The sequence below is a fragment of the Cupressus sempervirens genome, chromosome 3 (assembly GCF_028749045.1).
Source record: "Cupressus sempervirens isolate cs-2001-9-10 chromosome 3, ASM2874904v1, whole genome shotgun sequence".
Classification (NCBI taxonomy): domain Eukaryota; kingdom Viridiplantae; phylum Streptophyta; class Pinopsida; order Cupressales; family Cupressaceae; genus Cupressus; species Cupressus sempervirens.
This window is the reverse complement of record NC_143120.1, coordinates 747926007-747946663: the sequence shown is the minus strand read 5'-3', so window position 1 is coordinate 747946663 and position 20657 is coordinate 747926007. Positions and strand designations below refer to the sequence as shown.

The 20657-nt window shown below is 36.2% G+C and overlaps 1 protein-coding gene across 1 annotated transcript in view; it reads right to left on the bottom strand.

Annotated features, from left to right (window-relative positions):
- Nucleotides 1-8110: 8110 nt before the first annotated feature.
- Nucleotides 8111-20657, bottom strand: part of LOC149568978 (peroxisomal acyl-coenzyme A oxidase 1-like) — a 233966-nt gene continuing 221419 nt past the window's right edge. Inside the window, exons 12-14 of the mRNA XM_089821796.1 lie at nucleotides 15965-16034; nucleotides 8925-9108; nucleotides 8111-8597 (exon numbers count right to left, since the gene is read on the bottom strand). Coding sequence (XP_089677922.1) covers nucleotides 8385-8597; nucleotides 8925-9108; nucleotides 15965-16034 — 467 coding nt within the window. The 3' untranslated portion in view covers nucleotides 8111-8384. The remainder of the gene's footprint in view (nucleotides 8598-8924; nucleotides 9109-15964; nucleotides 16035-20657) is intronic.

Here is a 20657-nt window from a genome sequence, read left to right as displayed (position 1 = left end):
CATACTAAGGTGTTTGGTGAGATACCTCCAGGGAGACCCCCGGATAGGGGAATCGAGCATGTTATTGAATTAGAGGAAGGGGCTAAGCCAGTTATCATCACACCTTACCGCCATCCGAAGAGATGTAAGGATGAAATAGAAAAGGCAATTAAGGAGTTGATTGACATGGGGCACATACAACCAAGCAAAAGTCCTTTCACTTCTTCAGTAGTATTGGTGAAGAAGAACGATGGTACAATGAGGATGTGCATTGATTATAGGGAGCTAAACAAGAAGACAATCAAGAACCGATACCCTATCCCGCGCATCGATGAGCTTATTGATGAATTGCATGGTGCATGCTACTTCTCCAAGATTGATTTGAGATCCGGCTACCATCAGATACGGGTTAGAGAGGTGGATGTGGAGAAGACAGCTTTTAGATGCCACTATGGACATTTTGAGTTCTTAGTCATGCCCTTTGGGTTGACAAATGCCCCTGCCACTTTCCAGTCCTGTATGAATAGAGTGTTCAGAGATCAGTTGAGGAAGTTTGTGTTGATATTTTTTGATGATATACTGATATACAACCGTACTTGGGAGGAACATTTGAAGCATATTGATACAATGCTCAGTATTCTAGAGAGGGAGTCATTATATGCCAAGATGAGTAAATGTGAGTTTGGGATGACAAAGTTGCTCTATCTAGGGCATATTATTAGTGCAGGAAGTGTTCGAGTTGACCCAGACAAGATCAGGGCCATTCTGGATTGGCCACCACCGAGGAACACTTCACAACTCAAGGGATTTCTCAGGCTCTGTGGGTTCTACCGCAGATTTGTGAAGGGATTTTCACAGATAGCAGCACCACTTACAGATTTGACACGGAAAGATAGTTTCAAGTGGTCAGAGAGGGCCCAGGATTGTTTTGACAGGTTTAAGGAGCTGATGAGTACATGTCCTGTTTTAGCCATTCCAGATTTCACCAGGCCCTTTGAGCTGCAGTGTGATGCCTCGGGAGAGGGCATAGGAGTTGTTCTCATGCAAGACAAACATCCCATCGCATATGAGAGTAGAAAATTACGAGGTGTGGAGAGAACCTACAACATCTACGACAAAGAGATGCTAGCAATCATGCACGCGCTAGCTAAGTTCAGGCAATACTTAGTGGGAAGCCGGTTCACAGTAAAAACAGATCATAATAGCTTGAAACATTTCCTTGGACAAAAGGACCTTAATGACAGGCAACAGAAATGGGTGAGTAAATTACAGGCCTATGATTTCGACATAGCCTATGTCAAAGGGAAGAAAAATATTGTTGCAGATGCTTTATCTAGAAGGCCTCATTTGCTTGCTGTTGGGATAGTCATGGATGATTGGAGAGAGATGATCTTGGCAGAATATGCTAAGGATAATTGGGCATCTAGCATTATTGAGGGAGCTATTCAAGATAGTCGATACACTGTCGTAAATGATCTGATCATCTACAAGGAAAGGATTTATTTAGTACCCGGGTCTGCTATGAAGCAGAAGATTTTGAGGGCATTTCATGATTCACCAATGGCAGGACATCCCAGATTCTTTAAGACATATCGGCAGGTGAGAGAGCGCTTCACTTGGAAAGGACTCAAATCAGAGGTGCTTCAGTTTGTGAGGGAATGCCCTGTGTGTCAGCAGAACAAACAGGAACATTCTTTTCCGGGTGGTTTACTACAACCCCTACCCATACCAGAGAAGAAGTGGGATAGTATTTCCATGGATTTTATCACAGGCCTCCCCAAGGCACAGGGTCGGGATTGTATCTTTGTTGTGGTAAATAGATTGACAAAATTTGCACATTTCTTTGCAATTTCGTCTACATATTCAGCAGCACAAACAACAGAACTATTTTTTCGAGAGGTATTCAGACTACATGGGATACCACGGAGCATAGTCAGTGACAGAGACAACAGATTTATGAGCCACTTTTGGCAGGAGTTGTTCATGTTATGTGGAACAGAGCTCACTTCGAGTACCAGCTACCACCCCCAAACTGATGGGCAGACAGAGATAGTGAACAAATGGGTTGAGGGGTACCTTCGAAACTACATTGCAGGAGAGCAAAAGGCTTGGGTGAAGTGGCTACATCTAGGGGAGTACTGCTATAATACCTCTTTCCATATCTCTATTCAAATGTCCCCTTTTATGGCACTGTACGGGTATGATGCTCCTAATTTTTTGGATTTGTTATTTGGGGACAGCAGGGTGCCTAAGGCCAAGGATACTTTGCAGGAGTGCCAGGACATTATGCGATCCTTGAAGGAAAATTTGCAAAAGCACAAAATCAGCAGAAGCAATATGCTGATCAACACAGGGTTGAGAGGTCTTTTGAGGTGGGAGATATGGTGTACCTCATGTTACAGCCATATAGACAGTCCTCTCTCAAGAAGAGTGGAGCAGAGAAATTGAAAACACGCTACTATGGACCATTCAAAGTAATCAGGAGAGTGGGCGAAGTAGCTTATGAGTTGGAGTTGCCTGCAGACAGTAAAGTGCATAATGTGTTCCATGTGTCACACCTTAAGAAGGCATTGGGTCACAATGTGGTGCCTTCAATAGAATTGCCACCTCTTGATAATGAGGGAAAGCTTATCTTGGTTCCCGAGGCCATACTTGACTCTAGGGAGAGGGTGCTTCGCAGGAGGACTATCAAGGAGTATCTAGTGAAGTGGAGGAACCTACCTGTCGAGGATGCTACTTGGGAAAATGAGCAGATATTGTAGCATCCAGAGCTGAAATTGCTTGAGGACAAGCAATTTTGGGAAGGGCAGACTGTAATGTCCCCTTTCTAGCATTTATAGCATGATGTTGTCATTAGCCTATTTCCCCACAGTCCTGTAGGCTAACTAGGACATTAAAGGGGCTTAGAGGCCATTTGGCCTAGACAGTTTCAGTTGCAGGTCTTTCTGAGGGGTTTTGGGGCAACTTTGGGCATACTTACTATTTATAGTAAGTCATCTTGGACATGGCCGGACATTCAGTCACAGTGGTATGTCGATGATAATTGTTTAAAATCGACAGGAAAACTTATTTATCATTGATAAGATTTCTTATGCATTGATAAAGCCATTTTATAAAGTTAAATTTAAATATTTAACTTTATTAATGCATAGACTATAGTTTGTGGGAAATATTTAAATTAAAAGAGTTCCCTTTATTTTTATAACACATTGGAGACATAAGGTACATAAAGGGAGTTATGTTTTATCCCACATTGAGAAAACGAAGGATTGAGCTCTTGTGAGAACACTATAAAAGAAATGGAAGAGCTTTTTTTTGTATGCTTGGATGAAGATTAATGTTATGTTGTTGGATATCTGATTATCGGGCTTGGAGGACAGAATCCCTCTTTGCTAGCATTCTCTTCACTGTTGGAAGACACAGTCAGGAGGATCAAGGGTGTTTTCACTTCAAGAAACACATTGGGTTTCATTTGGGGCGTTCGCATAAAGAAATTTACAAGGGTTTGAGGTGCAGATCTGAAGTTAGTTATTGCTATAGTGCCGCATGAACAGTATTTTGCTACAGTCGGCATGAACAATATTTTGCTACAGTACGGCGTGAACAGTGTTGGTATCAAGTTTACTTGTTTTTCCGGCTGATTAGAAGTTTGGAGGGCTGCCGACTACATCTGCAAAATACTACGGCAACTAATTCCAAGTTTCTTCTGTCAAATTTTGATACTTTGCATAATAATTGTTGAATACAAGTCTGAATAGTTGTTGCAGCCTTTAAGGCAGCTGTAAGTGCACATCTACATTTTAAAATCACCCTTTTATCAGCAGATTGAAAGAGTTTCCAGATTTTTCATATACTGTTGAATGTGTGCCAAGTGTTTGTGAAAATGTTATGATGTGTATTATGCATTTTAATGTCACTTCATAGTTGTTCGTAAATCTACTCATTGGAAAGCAATTTATTGAGGAAATCAGCTTTATGAGTTTGCATACAAAGTGTTTGACAATATTCCTTAAATTAAATTTCTACAAGTCAAAGTTCAAATCAGGGGAGGATATTACAAATTCATTCAAATTTATCTGGACCTATGTCCATTCCCTCTCTTGGAGGATTCTAGTATTATATCTTGTTCATAGACGACTTCTCTAAGAAGACATGGATTTATTTTTTTAAATGCAAGGAATTAGAAGAAATCCTACAAAGATTCAAAGAATTCAAAGCATTAATTGAAAATTTTTCAGGACATAAAATTAAAATCCTTAAAACAGATAATGGAGGAAAATATACCTCAAACTTATTTAAAAGGTTTTGTAAAGAATTAGCGATCAAGAGGGAGTACACTATTCCTTATAACCCAGAACAAAACGAGGTAGCTAAAAGAAATAATATGACAATTATAGAAGCTGCTAGGTCTATGATTTTTGACCAAAATCTAGAATACTATCTTTGGGCAGAAGCCTCTTGTACTGTTGTATATATTCAAAACAGAAACCCTCACTCCTATCTTAAAGATAAAACCCTTGAAGAAGTATTTACTGAAGTAAAACCCAATATAAGTCATCTCAGAATTTTTGGATATCCTGTATATATTCATGTTCTGAAAGAAAAGAGAACCAAGTAAAATCCATTTGTGAGGAAAGATATCTTTGTAGTTTATAGTGAAACTTCTAAAGCATATAGAATTTTCATACGTGGATAGAAAACTATTGAACTGAGTAGAGATGTAATCTTTGAGGAAGATCTTGCATTGAAAAAGAGAAATAAGTTCCAATGAACCCTCCCCTTTATCAAGTTTTGAAAGAATTAGTGAATCCGAATCCCAAAGGGAGAACTTATAAGAGGTCGAAGATGAAATAAGCCTTGAGGAAAGTTCAAAGAAAAGACCACTTTGGGCCATAAAAATAGTTGAAGTAGCTCAAGACTTTGTTGCACCTTCAGGATCAGTCAAAGAAAGTAAAAGACCTAAAAGATTCTCTAGTCATACAAAAAATATGATTGATTATCCAAAACAGAGCCAACCAATCCTTCTGATGCTATTAAACATCCAGCCTGGAAAGAAGCTATGATAGAAGAATACTAGTCAATTACCAAAAATGATGTTTGAGAAATAGTTCCAAGGCCAAAAGAAAAATCTGTTGTTTCTTCCAAATGGATATTCAAAATAAAGCATGTTGTTGATGGGAGTATTGAAAAATATAAAGCCAGATTTATAGCCAGAGGTTTTTCTCAAAAGGAAGGGATTGATTATGAAGAAACCTTTGCTCCTATTGCCAAATATACTACTGTTCAAATTGTCTTAGCGATTGCTGCATCTAAAGGATGGAAGGTACATCAAATGGATGTAAAGACAACATTTCTCAATGGAATGATTTCAGAAGAAGTCTATATGGAGCAACCAAAAGGATTTGAAACCCATGATCTTAATGCCTTTGTTTGCAGACTCAAGAAAGCTTTCTATGGGCTTAAACAGGCTCTTAGGGCCTGGTATGAGAGGATTGATAAATATTTCACCGGGTTAGGATTCTCTAAGAATGAAACCGATCCAAACTTATATTATAAAAGAGATGAAGATGGTATGGTAATACTAATATTGTATGTTGATGATTTATTAATCACAAATGATGATCATCTCATAGATCAATACAACAAAGATCTAATTAGAGAATTTGAGATGAAAGACTTAGGGCTTCTTCATTACTTCCTAGGATTGGAAGTACGACAGAATTCTAATCGTATCATACTAAATCAAGGAAAGTACACTTCAAATATCTTGAAAAAATTTGGAATGTAGAATTGCAAGTCTATGTCTTCTCCAATGGAGACCAATTTGCATAAACTTAAAGAAGCAGCTACAAAATCACCTCTAATAGATTCTACTCTCTACAGGCAAATGATTGGGTCCTTGATGTACCTAGTAAATACAAGACCTGATATTTGCTATGTTGTTCATGCTTTAAGTCAGTTTATGTGTAAACCTAAGGAGATTCACCTAACTGCTATTAAACACATTATGAGATACCTAGAACGCACTCTCAATTATGGACTCAAATATGAGAAAGTTGCTTGAGACTTGCATGGATTCACCAATTCAAATTGGGGTGGAAGTGTTAAAGACAGAAAAAGCACTTCAAGATGTTGTTTCAATTTAGGATCAACTATGATTTCATGGATATGCAGAAAGCAATCTTCAGTAGCTCAGAGCTCCACAGAAGCAGAATACATGGTAGCAACAATGGCCTCTCGAGAAGTAGTATAACTGAGGAAGTTACTTGTGGGATTATTTTGGCAAGCCATGAATCCTACAATCATTCATTGTAATAATCAGAGTTCCATCAAGCTCTCGGTGAATCCAATTTTCCATGACAAATTCAAGCATATTGAAATTCCTTACCACTATGTAAGAGATATGGTAGATAGGAATTTTGTAAAATTGGAATACATTTGTACAATAGATCAGACAACAAACATACTCACCAAACCTCTATCTAGAGTAAAGATAGAACATTTCAGGAAGAGACTTGGTATGGTTGAGTTGTAATTCGTTTGTACTCTTTTAATTATTAATAAAATTATTTTATTTTTGTTAGGCTATTGACTGTTATGGGCTCCACCATGTGTAATCATTATTTGAGAGGTGATGATCTCTGAAATAATGAATACTTGTGTAAAAGACAATAGATTTTATTGTAAGATCCAGATGAATTTTAGATCATCTTGTGGTATTGACATTGCTATGTTCATGGGTCACAAATTGGATAAAGGAAGAATTTTAAAAATTCTTCAAGTTTATCTTGTATTCTGGTATATCTTAAACTCAGGATCTTGTTGTGATATAGAAATACCAATTTCTATGAGTCACAACATGTATCTTATCACTAGTAGCAGTGATTTGTCATATCACAAGGTTAGTAATATGACTTTGTATCATGTGTTCTATCATACTATGTACTAAGAAGAGATAGATAGATATAGAGTATTAATTCTTGCTTAACATCTGTATTGATGTTGCTAGATATGACATCTCTCTGTAGAATTATCAGGTTAAGAGAGAGTGTTAAGAACGTAACCTGAATAATGCTACAGGTCTGTTAGTACGGGCTGTACATTCTTTTATGGATAATATATATCCAAAGATTGATAATTAACACATTTATATCTTTCCTAGAAAAGCCAGCGATTTCCAAAGGATGTTCTTGTTTAGCATTTAACTTAACTAATGCTTAGTTTGTTAATTATATTTAGACTCCTTGAAATCGGCGACTTAGGAATAATTTTGTGTTATTACCAAAACTAATGGTCATGTCCCTTGAGGATCATACCCTCTAGATGGGATATATGTAGGGTTGAGAATGTAGTTTGGAGAACACACAATACAAGCAATCTGATCTACAAGCATTCTCCTTCCCCCAAATACATAGCAAAGTTGTTCAATCACACAAGTTTGAATTTAGAGGACTGGACCTGCAGTAAGCACATAAGGATATCTGCCTCTCAAATCTGAATATACATATTGCTGGAAAGATCATTCTAAGCAACTCTGAGTCTGTTTTAAGGCTCACAAATTTGCAGATCTGTACAAATAGCACATCCTATGATCCTTTGGTTTCCCTTAGCTTGACTCTTAATATTCTTTTCTTTTATCTCTTTATTTCTCCTCTTTAATTTGAGGACTTAAAAATAATAGTAGTGACTTTATTGATTATATACTAAACTACATTGAAGTCATTTTAATACTTTTTTAGGTTTGTCATTAAGAATATTACATCGAATTAGCTGAATTGCTGCGTCTATAAAGCAGATATAGAACCAACTGTAAAATGAACTCATTACAGTTATTAAGTAAATGCTTGATCAAATTCTAACAGATAATTTACTGGTTTCTCTTAGCATAGAATTTATTTATTCCATTTTGATTTTAGTAACTCGAAAAATACTATATATATAACATAGTCTTGCTCATGTACCAGATTAAGGACATCACAGTCAAGTTGTACTAAATATGAGCAAAGTAATCAACGAACAGATATACCTGAACAGCTGCTTCATACCCAATCCTAACTTATTAATTTAATGAAATAATCAAAAAATAAATATAAGCAATTGTTCAGAAAATAAATATGTATAAAACACAACATTTGTCACTTGTCAATAAAAGGAGTTCTAGAATAGAAATAAATAGAAACATGGAATTGTTATCATCATCATAAGATATGATAAATGGTCCTTTGAAATATAGAGATAAATGTGACACCCCCAAATGCTAATAAAATAAACAGCATTACTTCAATGTTCACCTGAATAAATATTAAATACTGGATTGGAGCAAACAAGTTTTTATCAGGCCATAAGTCGAGGCATGAAAGGAAGAAATTCATGGTGTAATGCCCATCAGTTCCTACCGAAGGAGTTTAGAGCTTTGAAGCTGGAAACATTTGTTGCTTAATAATAGGTTGTACGTAGTCTTTGTATCCACTGATAACATCAGTATTATTGAAAGGATCCTTCATGGCTTCCATGTAAAGATGTGTATACGCATCACCATCATAGCGACCCAAGGCTGAACCCAAGTAATGATCTGTATGGTTGAAAGAATCAACCAATGCAATAGCATTTGGACGCACCTGAATCCAGAAGGTAATGGAAATCATTTTTTTTGCATTAGTAAATCTGTTGATGTATTTAACAATGAATGCTTGGTTTATCACCAAAAGTCACTCATATGAATCGGCAGAAGAGCTTCAAACTTTTCCCAAATAAATCAAAATTTCAAAGATAGAGACCTGACAAGAAGCTTCAATGGAAGTTCATATGTTAAAATTCAAGAAAAGTTGTTCTTCTTGCATTATCTTTAGATAATTGACATTTATTGAGAGTTTATCAAGGAAGAAAATAATTGAGACAAAAGAGAAATAATGAAATGGAGATAGAGACAAATATAAGAAACTTACTTGAGAGAAAATACGTCTGAGTAGACTACTTGCGAGGCTTGCCTGCTTTCTGGTCAAGTATCCAGTGGCTAGAAAGTCTCCCGCATGTTCACAAATCAATGACAGTCCATATATATTACAAAGCATATGTAACTGTTGCTTAACGTTTAAACCAGGAATGTTAGTCTTCAGTTTGTCCACAAATCTGCAGAAAAGATCAGATTAATGTTCTAAGCAGTGATTTTCAAAATTTGGATTAATTTTATTACTTTGTAAAATATTTAATATGACATGCCAGAGGAGCAGTAATTGCAGCTTAGGCTACAACAAAATGTTAAGTTGCTTTTTATGGACACAAAACTAAGTGCCATTGTGCCAGGAATGGGTTTGTAGGTTGTTAATGTTTATAAACCAGGCTTTCAGCCCTCTACTTGGCAACTTAAATATATAATCAAAGAAAAAAGCTTATTGGGGAATATTCAGAAAAGAAAATGTACAAACAATAACATAATAGCTAGTTGACATTTAAGTTGTGTTCTTAATATTGAATTAATAGTTGTGAATTGTTGGATAATCAGTCTCCCAGGAGCATCAACCTCCAATAAAACCTTCAGAAAGAGACTAATACATGATCAAATAAAATGAAATTGTATATGAGATACGAAGTAATGTACAAAACCTTATAGAGACAAAAAATAAAGTGGTAGACAGATGTAACTAAACAACTACCAGAAAACTAAATGCATGCACCTAAATAATTAATAAATAATGCCTATGTTAAGATATGAGTTAATATTAATTTACTGCGATACCCCCTTCAAAGGCAACTTAGGAAGGATTATTATGCGATATGAGTCCCAGCTACTACAAAACCATTTTAGGTACCCATGTCCAGTGCAATGCAAATAAAAATCTCTCACAAAGCACACAAAAGAAGAAAACCACACGAGAGAAATTTCCTCCCCTAAAGCGAGAAACAAACAAGATGCACGGATGGAGAACTCAATTGCAACCTCAAAGGACTACATACATTAGGTATATACAAAAACCCCCCTGTATGAAGGAAGAAAGGAGACAACATAGCCCTCCTATAGTGAAGAAGCTCCAATGTCAATGAAGGATGCCTGAAAATAAAAGATGACTCAATGTCTACAAGAAACCTATCTCACCTTAGGAAGAAACAATCCACCACATGCTAAAGAGCCACTCCAAATCCAATGAAATGAAGTCTCCAAATGGGAAATTTTGAAAATTGAGGAGTCTCCACGCACAGAAAAACCACCACACACTCATGATCAAACACAACCAAGGAATGTGACAAAGCAAGTGAATGAGGAAACTTGTTAGTATTAATCTTCAAAGATGTATTAACGATTGTATTATCACCAAAGAGAAGAAGAAATCCCTCATATATGTCTCCCAAATCTGCAAGATGAGACCCCACAAACAAGTCTGAAATACTTGCCAAATACTCATCCAACAAGGCAAGATCTGGAATGCTATGATCAAACTGCTGAATAGAAGCAATATCCAAATTTGAAGAAGCAAATAGTGGTGATGGATAAAGTTCAAAACTAGTCTCATGAACACTAAGGTTTAAATGATCAAATTTCTCCTCACAAATATGATTTATCCTTGGTTAAAGGGTATGAACACCTTCCGAAATAACATCATCAGGAACATAGTGAAAGAAAGGATACAATTGAGATGCATGATGTACCATACTTGTAGCAATGATCTCTCTAGTCTCCATTTCTCTAATGAATACATGATCAAGGGTGAACTATCTTACTTTGTGCACCATGGAAAACTTGATAAATAGAAGAAAGACTAGTTGTCAAGGAGGGTACGTAGAAAACATTTTCAAAGAAGATGCCATATGGTGTGATTCACCTAAATCAAGAAGTTGTTTACATTCTTAAGATTAGTGGAAGCCAAGAGTGCTTTACCTTGCCCGAAATGATTTTGTGGAGGAAGATGGGAATTTTCTGTTTGTATAACTAAATAAGAGGAAGACAGACACACTAATGATGGTGAGATGTAGTGCTTTTGAAAAAGGTGTATGTTCATCAATCTTATTTGGATAACACCTATGCTCATAATATCCCGATTTCTTGGAATAGGCACATTTGATCTTCTTCTTTGGTGATGATTCCTCTTTAGAAGAGGTCCTGGACTTAGGAGTAGGCTATGAAGGACGATCCTTGACTCTCTCAGCATGCTTAGAATCTTTATGTTGTTTCTTGTCCTTTCCACTTGCAGGCTTTGGATATGGGTCCTTTGCAAGAAGTTCTTGAGACCTAGGAGGCATTAATATGCCCATTTGTGCCAACTTTGCTTGTTCCCTTATAGGTTGTGCTGCAAAAGCATTACGAGAAGGCATTGTGTGCACCACTAAGAGTGTCCTTAGTAAAATGAACAAAATAATCAAGATCAATCTTAGAGAGAATAAATAGGATAATTGCTCATCATCTTATGTAACCCCACATTCAGACAACTATTTCGTAAGAAAATTGAGCTTGGTGAATAAGTCTTGGATATGATTAAATATCTTGGATCACGACTCACTAGTTTATTCTCCAAATGAAATTTCCTGATCTTATCTGGCCTACCAAACAAATTCCCCAAGGTGGTCAAAATCTCATTGGGATGTGTACAAGATGCAACACAATATTGAAGATTGGAGAAATCCACAAACGAAGAGTCTCTTTTCTACAACACCTATGGAGGGTTCAAGATCTTTGAAATGTGCACAACTTTAGACCATTCCACAATTAAACAAGAGAATGGAACAATATTCCTCACAAGGTAGCAAATCAACTCCTCATGAGCAGAAAAAATGGTGCAAAACTAACCATGCAACTTCAACAAAGTAAAAGCACTATCAAACAACAATATGTGAGAAAAATACTTCAACCACTGCATAGGTTATGAACAAACCTTTCCAACAATATATGATGTGCCAAAAGTGCACTCTAGATGCAAAAGTTGTGCAAATTTCTAAAAGGGCCTATAATAGACACTTAGATATCTGTAGATAAAATGAAATTGCAATGTAGAAAACCTTGCTTATTAAGACAAGGAATAAACCGACAGATTGATAGAACTGTACAACTGTTAGAAAATTAAATGTATGATCCTAATTAGTTAATTAATAGCACCTAAGTTAAGCTATGAGTAAATATTAATTTACTCCAACATGAATCAGGCCAACTTTAAAAAATCCATGAGTTTTATCTTAAAAACATTTTCTCCTAATAGATAGAGATGTATCATACATTGATGTTAATTAAAATCTCAAAGACCATGCTCCTGACACTAAAAAAAATGTTTACTTGTTTTATATGGATACACAACTAATTGCCACTCTGCCAGAAATGGGTTTGCGGGCTGTTAATGTGTACAAACAAAGCTATTAGTAGAAAAAAAACCATTAAAAAAACTACGTAGTGGCAAGTTGACATTTGAGTTGCATTCTTAATATTGAATCAATGGTTGTAATTCAAGACAAAATTTAAAAATTCAAGAAAGAGTTGTACCACAAATCACTGACTTCTAATAGTTCGAGATTAAAAACTTTATCATTTCTTCATAGGGATTTATTTGATTTTTAATTTAATGAAACTCTTTGTGGCAGTTGAGTTGTTTAGCTTTACATCCCTGGGATGGAAAACCCTTCTATCTGATTTGCAGGTGTTATCATTCAGATTTCACACGTGCGCTGGAAGTTTGTAGGATTTGAAGCAAATGATTTATCTATTTAGGCAGATGTATTGGTTCCAGAGGGTATGCACATTGCAGGTACATTGAGGAAGTAATTTTAAATATCTCATTCTATTTATGGGCCGGTCAAGAGTCAAGACAAGCTGAGCCAAATAAAAATCTAGTGATACCACTTGAACATGGTAGCAAAGTGGCCGGTTGTTATTATCGAAGAGCCTCAAGCTTATTCTATACAAGCCATATCATCTAAAGTAGTTCAAACCATCTTGGGAATATGAAAGCATGGCGTGTCACTTTGGGAATTCAAACCTGATGAAAGTATTCTTATTGCTAGCATCAATTCGTAAAGGACAAAGGAGAAATAGCGTCATTTACACTAGCTGCTGAATCATGTGGTACAAAAGATGGATGAGACCTATATATTTTAGTTGCTACTCACAAAGACGCCGATGGTGAATTTTAAAAAGATGTACAAATAAAGAAAGTAGCACAACACCTTGTAAGGAGATTTAAGGTTAAATCCTTTCTGCACCAATTCAGGTGATAAGGTGTGAGAATTATAGAAGGCACTGAGAGTTCATTTAGCAGAGAACTTGAGGACTTTAGCCATTGGGGTGGTGAGAGTGTTTTAAATCCTATCCTCCAGCTATGTCCTTTAGCAAACATCAGGAGGTCACACTATATTGAATTTGAAATAAAGGTAGACATGGGGAAAATTAAGGCAGTCATAAGTGTCATATATCTCTTTTCATGGAGTTTTTGTAATCAGATAATGCAGATACAGATTGTAGCTAAACAAGACTTCAGTAGGTTTGAGAAGGTTGGAAGTGTTCTCAGAAGTATCCTGATTCCTTGCAGTTTTGGATGGTAATGTTGCTGTGAAAGCGTCTACTAAGTTGAATCTGTCACCTCAAGAACTATTCTCTCTGCAAAATCAGCATAGTAACTTTGTGAGCAATACTGACATCTTGTGAGGTTACAAATCTTCTAATTATTTGTAATTCTAATTTATATCAGTATATGTACTGTTACCTTCCTCGTTTCCAATGTAATTACAATAGAAAATATTTGACAAACTGTTCTTCTTCAATCTTTGATCATGTGATGCAACATTGAGTGATCATGATTTAAACATCCACATGAATATTTGTCCTATAATTCTACACACTATAAATATTGTTTGGTAAGCACATTGAAAAGTATTTGACAGAATGCCAGCATAGCAAAAAACTCTTTTTTTCTTTTGCAAGGGTGGTTATTACAGTGGTATTAGAGCGAAAGAATCCTACCAGCCTGTTTGGGTTATGAACCATTACATCATTGAGTGAATACGAGTTAGGAAAAATAACTTTTAATGCAAGAGGTAAACCTAAACACTTACTGAAGTCAAAAGATGGTCCCTTCAGCACTTTGGAGAAAGCAGATGATTATTTTCACATGGTAGACCAGTCATCTGTCATGTCCCCTCTTTAGTTCGACATGATATTTTCTGTGGATTTTCCTATTACAGACTCTCGTAGGTAGATGGTTTTGATGAGAGAGTCATTTTGGCATTTATTTGGGGTTGGATGGCGTATTATGCTCTTGGAGATATTATTTTTATTATATTTTATCATTACTTTTTATATGGGGCCAAAATGTTATATTTTTCAGTTGAGTTGCACTTTTATTTTATAAAGTTACCTTTTTATCTAAAAAGTGCAAATGGACATCATAAGAATATTTTGGATGTCTCTAGAAAGTTAAGTGTCTTCTAGAGGAAGTTTCTAAAAAGTGAATAAATAGACCCTATGGGTCTTTCATTTGATCATCGAAGTCTATTTTCTCAATTGTGTCTACTTGAGCATTTGTGGAGCTTGAAGGTCTGCAAGTATTCAGCTGAATCATCAGGAACGATATCTCCCAAGTGATTGCATAACTGAGGAGGTGAAAGATCCCCCAAAGGGTTGCAGCTATTGGAGGAGATAACTCAGTCTTCTCATTGTGCCAAATTTTGTGGCCTAGGGCCAAAATTGTGTGGAAATGATTTGAGGAATAATTCTGATACAAATTTCAATCATATTGCAGCAGTGCTGGGGTCCCATGATTTTTTTTGTAAGGCTGAAGGTGACATGAACAGTAGTCATGAACAGTGACGCTACAGTGCTGCTACAGTAATTTGATTTTATTTTCCAGCTTTGAGAGGGCAGTTTGGGCTAAGAAGAAGCTCCTTTCAGTAGTTGTTGATTGCATCTTCGTCTTCAACATCGAGCGCTTCCATATAATCAGGTTCCTCTAATAATTTTCAGATGTTTACATTGGTATATCAAGTGTATTTAGGTGCTGCTGTAGATGATCTTTCATATCAGATTTAGCATTATACTTGAGTATCTATTCTAAGCCAAGAAGATTTGGCATTCCACTGTATTTAGAGATTTTGGAGCTGAAGTTTGAATTTCAGATTGATTACTTTGTTCCTAGTTTTTATGTTTGCATGCCAATTGTATGACGAAATGTCACTTGGCTGTAAGTGTTAATTTGCATTAAATAGATGTCATATATTGCATCAAGAAAATACAAAAAGAATTGCATTTCATGTTAGGAAGAGAAGTTCATTTTTCAGTCATCCTATAATCTTAAGTCATCTTCCTTATTCTGAGAACAAACTGAAATAAAAATTTAGACATATATCCCTCTGTTGTACAAGTGTTTGACGAAATTTCTAAATGCAAATATAGCAAGTTTCAATCAGATTTGGACAGGGATATTACATCATCTTCCTGCAGTGAATACCTTGGGTAAACAAAAGTTGTTGACACAAAGATAACAAGGCAAGTTTGATTGTTACTTCTTATTCAAGCAAAACCATGAGAACTGCAGCTCCTAGAACTCTGAAATGATGCCATAATCAAAGAGATATTTCAGCTGCTGGTGGACAGTTTCCAAGGCTTGGGTGATGTAATGGGTCCTTATTATATCTTAATGGCTACCAGAACCCACTTTTGCCTACTCTTGTTGTTTTGACTATATTTCTTCGACCAATTGACTTTGATTGCTAATGAAAGTAATGATGTGATTTAATCAATTTTATTATCTTATTGGCTAAGATGTGGAAGGATGATCATTAATCTTTATTGGTTGAATAGGTCCTAATCTGAAATCCTGATTGCAATATAAAATCTGGCAGTTTGCAGTACTCAGTGTGGGTCTAACAGCATGCATATAAAAGACGTGATTATGTTATTTTTCTAAGGTGTATAAACTATCTACTATTCCTACTAATCTTCAAAGAGTAGATTTATAACCTATATTTTTATTTGTATGATGAAAATAGGTCAATTAGAGTAATTTATACTTACTTAGAAAGGACCATAAGTTGACAATGTGCTTCTGCAACATTAACTAAGTCAACAGAAAGCTCTTCAAAACCTGATATACACGAGGAAGCATTGTAAATCTTCAGTTTTGTTATATTCATGACCAACAGAAACCAACAGTTGAAAGCTTTTCATTTTATAGCATTTCAACATATGTTGTCCAGCTAAAATAAATACTTTGAATCATTTAAAAAGTGAGGTATTCTTTTTCAAATAAGTAGAGAGCTACATCACAACTTGATTAGGTCTTAACTTCCAATTTACTACTTAGTGCTAAAAATAGAGGTACATTTAATGATATAAATAATTATTAATTATTACATTTATATATAAAGATTTAATAGCAGAAAGACGTAAGAAAGAGCTCCCAAATTTAAATATTGATTCTCAACAATTGTATTTATTTAAAAAGAAGATGAAAAAGAAAGACATGCACTAACTATTTATTTGAGTTCAGAGGAAAATACTGTGGAACACAATTCTATTACCGAGAGCAGGGGGTGAAAATAAACTTTTGATCCTTGACCAATTTAAACTTTTAATAGAACTTGTCAACCTTCAATCTAAAAACTGAAAGGAACTGAAACCAAACTTAGAAAGAGATGCAATCACACAAAGAGACAATGTACAAGATTATGTGGAAATGTTGAGAAATGCTGCTAGAGATCTACTGTCCTAATCCAGCCTCACAGTCAAAAAGTTCACAAAGTTTTAGGGAACCAGGCCCAAGGAATCACCAAATCACTTATAAGAGCACCCTCTCAATATCCACTAAACGACATCAGCACCAAACCAGTATCCTTAAAGCACTGACCTTAGGATGTCACAATAACAAGTTACAATCTGATTTCCAATTCTAATATTTCTCTTTGCAACATTTGGAACAAGTTAACAAAAAGTTATAATATAAATATAAACAGACTTCAGATATCTGTAACAATTTCTCCAATCTGGATCAAAGAAGAACTATTGCCAGTCTCAGCATACCCATTGTAAAAGTATCCCTTTGTTATGTCAGCTTCAAAACTTCAGATTTCTGTGTATATCTTCTAAACAACTCATGCCTTTCTTTATGTCAGAATCTGATATTTCCTTTCAACTACAACTTCTATTATAAACAATATATGCTCACAATATATAATTGAAACATTCTAAGCCTGAACAGTGCCCTCTTCAATCTGAATTTGAATTATTCTTTCAATGATATTCTTTTATTGCAATCACTAGACACCATCAACCTCAAGGCAATGAATTAATAGAACATACCACACCCTTTCTATCTATCAGCAATAGAAGATAAGATAAGGTAAATTTAATAATTCCAACAAAAGGTAAAGAAAAAGGCGTAAAGGACCACCAAAAACAGATAAAAAAGCTAATAAACATTGGGAGCACCATATGGCGTCTAGAGAAAGACAAAATGACAAGCAAAGAAGAACCAAAACAAGAGGAAAACCACAAACTAGGCACAACAACCTGGTGAACTAGCTGCCCCGATCTACTAAGAAAAACTCCATTATCGACGGATATGCCACAAGACATGAAATCCAAGATGTCTTCGAAGACTCGTGGAGGTCCTAGATGGAAGTTGTTGTTGAGTGGAGGATCTATGTGGTCTCACTGCCCTGGGAGATTCGAAGGGGGGTCAAGTGTCCACTTAGTGCCCTGCATAGAGGGTAGCTCTGTGAAAAAGGAGGTGATAAGCTGATTGGAGTGCGAGCTCTGGGGGAGAATCTGTTGAAGGTGTGGTCCTTGAACCTCCTTGTCTCTTGAAGATAAAGTGGAAGCCATCTTTGATTAATATATGTGACGAGGGATGGGAGAGACTAGACCCCTCTGAATAAGCAAAATCTCCCTCTAATCTTGGTAGTAAAAGGCGAAGCGAAATATGAAGTGAGTCTTAGTCTCGGCTTCCCCTAAACCACAAAGCCGACATATCTTGTTCTCCATATCCAAATGGTAGTTAGTCTAGATGCGGAGCCGATAAGAGCCCACTCTAAAAGAACCAAGAGATATGCGGAGACCATAGGACCAACCATGAGAAAGGATCGAGGGGGCACACAATGATCTTGCCATGTAAATCGGGAAGTGCTCCACATATGTCATAGACAACCATCTTTGGACGGAGCTTCTTGGGGGGGGGGGGAGGATAGTCCAAGTAGTATGAATATACTCTTGATAAATGTCAGTCATGATATTCTTGTTCAAGTCCTGCCGAGGTTGCAAAAGATTTGATGGGGCATCCAAGAGTACTCGATAGGGGTGAGATGGTCAATATCGATCCCAATAGATCCTTAAACTTCAAACTTCCATTAGAAGAAGATAATAGGCAGTTTTATTTGGTTAGTTTCAAACTTTCATCTAACTTCGAGTGATTGCAGGTAACTAATAAACCACCTCCAAACATTTATTCATAACAATGAACAAATCTATATATCATCAATATCAATGAAAACAATGAAGATGATAATAAACAAGTTTACAAAAATTGACAAATGAAGGAAAAATCATTCAGAATCGCAACACTTTGTACTTTATTCTACAAATTACAACCAAATCGAAACAAAGAGCCTTCAATGTCTAATTCTCAAGCACAATTCCAATCAAATAGAAGTTGATTCACCAATAAAATGACATCATAAAATTGTTCCAATCATAAAAATATGCCCTTATTAAGATAGAATGCTTACTGCTATAGCTAAGCCTCCAAATTAGTGTTCCTTCGACCAATCATTCATGGTGATCACCCCAAATAATCAATACTTCTGCATATTACGATGGGGAGCATCTTGGGGAAGTTGGCAATCCTGTATGTTTAAGTATGATTTTGGCTCTCGGTGATGGGAGTTGGTGTTGCTCGGTCATTTGGTGGCGGTTCTTAGTTGGAAGATGTGGCTTCGCCGACGAACTTGGTGGTTGACTGAAGATGCTGCTTTACCAAATGTGCTCAGTGGAAGAGCTTGTGCTTGGTAGATGTTTCGTATCGGGTGTTGTGCAAACAAGCTTGGTTGGTGTGTTCACTGACGAGTGCATTCTTGGTTGTTTTGATTGGCTGACCTATACATTTAATTTTATGCATTGCTCGTGATGTAGATTGACCATTGGGATGCATGACGACCTATTTCTAGACTTGGTCCTTTCTCCTATGTGCATTCAATGATTGTTGTAAGCTGACTTGAGGCATAGAGTGCTTTGTTGCAAGTTCTAGCGTTTTCTATTTGTAAAGGCCAACTTGTGGCCGTGATGTATAAAAGGAGGGTATGGATAGCATCGTAGAGGAGAGGAGAGTAGTGGGTAAAGAGGTAGCTCAAGGAGATTCATTTGGCAGAGCTAGCAGCTAAGTGTGGGTTTAAGAAACAAGAAGGTTGCTTGGTGGCTTGCGAGCACATGCTTAGATTCTTCTTGGGGTTCTACCGAATTGCTCTAGTGTTACAAATCTAGGCTAGCTAGGAAAGTAAATTCCATAATTCCGAGAATCGCCATGAAATCACCTGAATTGCCCATTTGGCGATTCGATTCACCCTGGGCAATTTTTCATGAGCCGTGAATCGAAATTGCCGATTTTTCCCCATGAATTGCGGATTCAACCTAGGCAATTTTTCATGAGTTGTGAATCAAAATCACCGATTTTTTCCCATGAATCCCCTGAATTGCCAATTGATGCAATTCATGGAAAAAATCGCCTAAATCAACTCCATAAATCGGCCGCACAGTAGGGCTTTAAGTTGACTTCTTTTTTTAATAAAACAAATGTTTTTTTTTACTTTTTGGCCTTTCCTCTTTGTTTTAACCCTAAAGGGTCTTCTAATTGTTAAGCATGAGTAGAAGAGAGGAAAAGTGAGAGAGAAGAAAAGAAAAGAAAAACCACAGATTTCCAACCAGCAAGAAGGAAGAGCACCAAAGAGATTAGAGGTCCATCTGAGGAGGCCATAAATTGCATTGGGAGCATTAAGGAGTCAATAGCAACACTCAACTCATTTGCAAGAGGTAAGTGGTGATGTTTTTTTGCATGTTAGTGTATTATGCATTTTTTGTTAAATTTTTTTAGTTTTCATTTGCAAATCTTGAATGTTTTTTAGTTTTACTAAATTGCAAACTAGGGTTTGTTGTTTTGTAGCTTTTGTTTACTAGTTTCAAACTTTGATATTTTACTTGAATTTTCTTATTGCAGCAGCCCTTTGCTTTCATTTTCCGCAATGGGTAAAAAAAATGAATGTTGGAAATATACTGAAGAGTTTCCTGGAAGAAACAAATTTCAAATGAAATGTATGTTTTGTAAAGAAATAAATTCTAGTGGTATTTATAGATTCAAATACCACATTGCTGCTATACTGGACATGATATTACAATTTGCACTCAGAAAACTGTTGAGGCAAAACACACTTGTTTAATGGCATTAGAAAAATATGAACAAGAGAAATTGAATAAGAAAATGCAACTTGAATGGTTAAGGGCTATTGGCTCCTATGCTCCCGTAGCCGCATCTACATCTGCATCAGCTTTCGCATCCGTAGGTTGTGTTGGAGAGGGTTCTTCTAGGCCTCCTTATCGTCCTAGTTCTAGTGCTCATGTGAGTGCTAGTGCTAGTCAGTCTTATACCGAGATTGAGTCCAACTCCAACCTATTGCGGCCTAAAGCGTGGAAAAACAAAATAGATAGTTACTTTGTGCCTTGC